Here is a 4,217-nt window from a genome sequence, read left to right on the forward strand (position 1 = left end):
TTCAACTAAACGACGCTGTTGCAGAATGCAGTTGGACTGTCTGGCTCTTAACAACCTGAAGAACGCCCGGTTGTTCTGCCAATGAAAAGTTAACAAAAACCAAAATCAATACCGCAATCATGTGAGAGAATGTCAAAAGTTAACAAAACTAAAATCAATACCTCAATCATGAGAAAAAAATGACAAATTCTAAACTCTTTTTTTTTTTTTTCCTTCTTTCTTTTTCTTTTAACATGGTGTGGGCCCTATGGCTCCCACTTTACTAACAAGAAATGGAACCACAAGAATTCGGACCTTGGTGGACGCACGCTCAAACTCACATGCCCAACAACTTAAGCTAGCCTCAACTGGCGCTTATATCATAGTTGCACTTATAGCACAAGTTACAACCAATTCCTCTATCAAATTCACCGTATACAGTTATCTCACTAGTTGTCCTGTTCCATGTAATCCAACTTAAACTGTTACTTGGAAAGGGCAATGTTCACATGATTTGTGGAGACGGAAGATATACTGATTTTGTGGTTGCATAATGGCATCTTAAATAGCAATGACATCGACCAGAAAGTGTCAAACTTTTGTCTGCTTGAAGATATACTGATTTTGTGGTTGCATAATGGCATCTTAAATAGCAATGACATCAACCAGAAAGTGTCAAACTTTTGTCTGCTTTAGAAGCATCACTAATACACCTCAAGTGTTGAAAGTATTTGGGTCGACACATAAAACATATGGACCTATGATACATACTGCATAGGAGCTTTTTAATATGGCTACACAAGAACTAGGAAGAAAACTACCTGATGATAATAAGCTCTGGAACTTTCAAGTGCCAACTTGTCTATTTACCCTTTATTACTCAGTTGCAAAATGTAATTCCCATTATTTAGTCTTACTTTTACAGAATGAAAACATATTCTTGAAGTGGTAGCTCCTCGTAACTATTACAGTGCTTAAATAAAGAGATTCCTTTATTGAATTGTCTTCCTCTAATGACTCAGAGACAAACAGCAGCAACACTCTCACCTAACGCATCCTCTGATCTAAAAGTGTTTACAACTAGTCTAAGGATTAATTAAGGAAAAAAAAAAACAAAAAACAAAACTAGCCTGAGGATCACGACTGACCATGGATACCACATAACATTAACACAAGGATCTCAATGTTTCCTATCTTCTTCCTCTAATTATTATTAATGATTTCTTTTTTCTAGAAAACGTGGAACGGGGGATTTGAACTCCACTACTCAAAGGGGAGTCAGACGTAGATTACTACCAGGCAATGCCTGCAACCACATTTTCTTCCTGGTCCACATTTTCTTCCTTGACCAGGGGCAGCGTGGCTCCACGTCAACATGGATAAAAGCTTAGTAACATAGTACCAATAAACATCTATCCCCAGATTAAATACCTACCCTCTATGAAAAAATTTAACTATCAAGGTTTAAAAGCTAGCCATTTTCTTTAAAAATACATCGAAAGCAGCAAGGTTAAAAGATTTATCAAATACGATGCCATTTTTTTGGCATACTGGTTAAATATAATTCTACTTGATGGCAAAAGAGTTAGTAAAGCTCATACATAGATTCCAATTATCCAAGTCTAGAACTCAATAATGACATAAAAAGCAGTTAAGGTTCAAGCACCCAAAAAAAAAAAGAGCAAACTTATGAGCAATTATAAGTGTACACAGTACACCGTCACCAAATAAACTTTACTCCCATTATTTTTCTCCATTCACGCAGACAAACAAAAGTTGGTTAGTAATATAAAAATTGAATCAAATCAAGCGAACCCATACACTATATAACACTTCCAAACGAAAATATAAAATATTAAGAAAAAAAAAGAAGAGGAAAGAAAAAGCCAAACAAACACATCAAATGAAGCAGAAGTATACACCATAACATCTTCCAAACGCAAACGTAATAGGTTAATAAAGATTTAGACAAACAGAATAAATTTAGGAAAAACAAAATGAACATAAAAAAATGACAGATGAAAAAAAAAAAAAAAAAACTCACTTGAAATCTCGGCGACCTGCTCCGGAGTGAGCTTAGCGGAGAATCCATGCATAGCCGTCTTGTAACTGTAAATCAAAGCCCCCTTCGCCGCCTCCTCACTGTTATTTACCAAAAATCAAAAGCTCCATTAAAACATTTCAAAAGGAAAACCACATCAACAAAATTAAATCCCTAGATCCACTCCATCCATCGAAATCCTCAAAGTTTTCCCGGGAAACAAACAGACAGAGAAAACCGAATCGAACCTTCCCAGCACGGAGGTTAGGGTTCGAACGTGATAAGCCTCAGGGTCCTCGTTGCTATTGTCCTGGTCGGTGTAGACGATGTAAACGGCTGCTTCGGATGAGGCCGGAGTAACGCCGGAGCTTGGAGTGGATTCGGAGGAATCTGCCATGGCGATCTGAGAAATCGAAATCAAAATCAAAAGGACGATCGAAACAAAGGACGGGAGAGGAATTTTTCTTGGAGTTGGAGAGAGCATTTTTCTGAGAAATCGTTGCACCAGGATTTTGTAGCTGTTTGTTTATTGTAGAGTAGTAAGAAGATTTTTTGCCTTTTTAGTTACTTATCCAAAATATATATGAAAAGAAAAGAAAAAGAAAAAGAAAAAAGAAGATTTTGTTGCTTAAGGGTTAAGTTTTAGGCAAGGTCTCTGTGCCTAATCAGAACGGTATTTGTACATTTTTATATAAAGTATGTATATTTATAGTAAGTTATGTATATTTATAAGTAAATTGTATATTTACATGACACTTATATAATTATGCAATCGTGTATATTTACATATAAATCGTGTATGTTAAGTTATAAGAAACGATAATGTATATTAATCCTCAAAATATGTTTTTTTATAGCAATTAGTGAACACATATCATAAAAATATGTATATTGACTGATTTGTTGTATTTCACATTAAATATACACGACTTTACATGTAAATATACATGATTTACGTATAAATATACACAATTTATACACAATTATACAAGTGTCTGACTAGAGACCTATAAAATATAACGGCCCAAATGGGACCTATCCCATTAATTTATATGGAAATAGTAAAAATAGGCCAATATAAAAAGCTTAAAAATGTATATATGCTAATTTTTAATATATAGAAATTAATAGGCCATAACTCATCAAGTTATGGTTCATAACCAGATAAGTTATAGACAAACTTGTCAAGTTATGGTTCATAACCAAACAAGTTATGGACAAAATCCGTCAATAACTTGTCAAGTTATGGTTCATAACCAGACAAGTTATGGACAAAACCCGTCAATAACTTGTCAAGTTATGGTTCATAACTAGACAAGTTATGGACAAAAACAGTAATTTAGCATATTTATTAACTTATGTAAACTATTAACCTATTAATTTTAATTCATCTCAAGTCTTGACGTATTTCTCTCTCTCCTCCTAATTTCTATAACTGTTTTTTTTTTTAAATGGAATTTCTAGAATTGTTGGACTAAAAAAGCTTTTTTAAGCTTTTTTTTTATGAGTTTTCTACAGGTTCATGAACGTTAAATTTTATTGAAATCATATCAAAATAAAAGATGTGCAAAATTGATAAATTTATTTCAAAATAACAACCCGAAGCAAACACTATTATTAAAGTACTTTTTATATTTTTTATTTTTTACATAATGTGTGGGGCTAATTTGAAGTGGCCTAAGATTTCATTTCATAGATACATATGTACACTCACACATCTCACTTTTAGCTAATTTAAAGTGGCCTAAGATTTAAAGCAAATACCTTATTAATTAAATTTTATTTCAAAAAATATTTCTCATTTTAATTTAAGAACGGTAAAAGTAATCAATTTTCGCCTTGAAGTGGATCTGTCTTTTCTCTGGGTCCATGCAATTGTAGGCAGGACAAGAAGAAAGGGGCACTCGTTATGAATCATGTGCCACTTTATAAGGATTTGGATTACAACCACAAACCTTTTTAAGGTGTCGGTGCATGAATTAGTTTTCAAGTTTTTAGAACTTTTGATAGAATGTTTATTATTATTATTATTATTATTATTATTATTATTATTATTATTATTTTCTTTGTTCATATCATGTGTAGATAAAACTCTACCAAAGTTATTTATTAAAAAAAAGCTTTTAATAGAATGTTATCTACATATGATATGAACAAAGAAAGGAGAAATAATAATAAAAAATCTAGAATACTATGG

The 4,217-nt window shown here is 32.7% G+C and overlaps 1 protein-coding gene across 1 annotated transcript; it reads right to left on the reverse strand.

Moving 5' to 3' along the window:
- Positions 1–6: 6 nt before the first annotated feature.
- LOC21384249 (subtilisin-like protease SBT3.9) lies at positions 7–2,571 on the reverse strand (the record flags this gene model as incomplete). The annotated part of the gene is made up of 3 exons (XM_010099147.2): positions 2,269–2,571; positions 2,024–2,121; positions 7–75 (listed from the first exon to the last, which is right to left on the reverse strand). Coding segments are annotated over exons 1-3 (403 nt in total), but the record flags the coding sequence as incomplete, so codon positions are not given.
- Between the last annotated feature and the right edge of the window lie 1,646 nt (positions 2,572–4,217).

The sequence above is a fragment of the Morus notabilis genome, unplaced genomic scaffold (genome assembly GCF_000414095.1).
Source record: "Morus notabilis unplaced genomic scaffold, ASM41409v2 Scaffold2068, whole genome shotgun sequence".
Taxonomy (NCBI): Eukaryota; Viridiplantae; Streptophyta; class Magnoliopsida; order Rosales; family Moraceae; genus Morus; species Morus notabilis.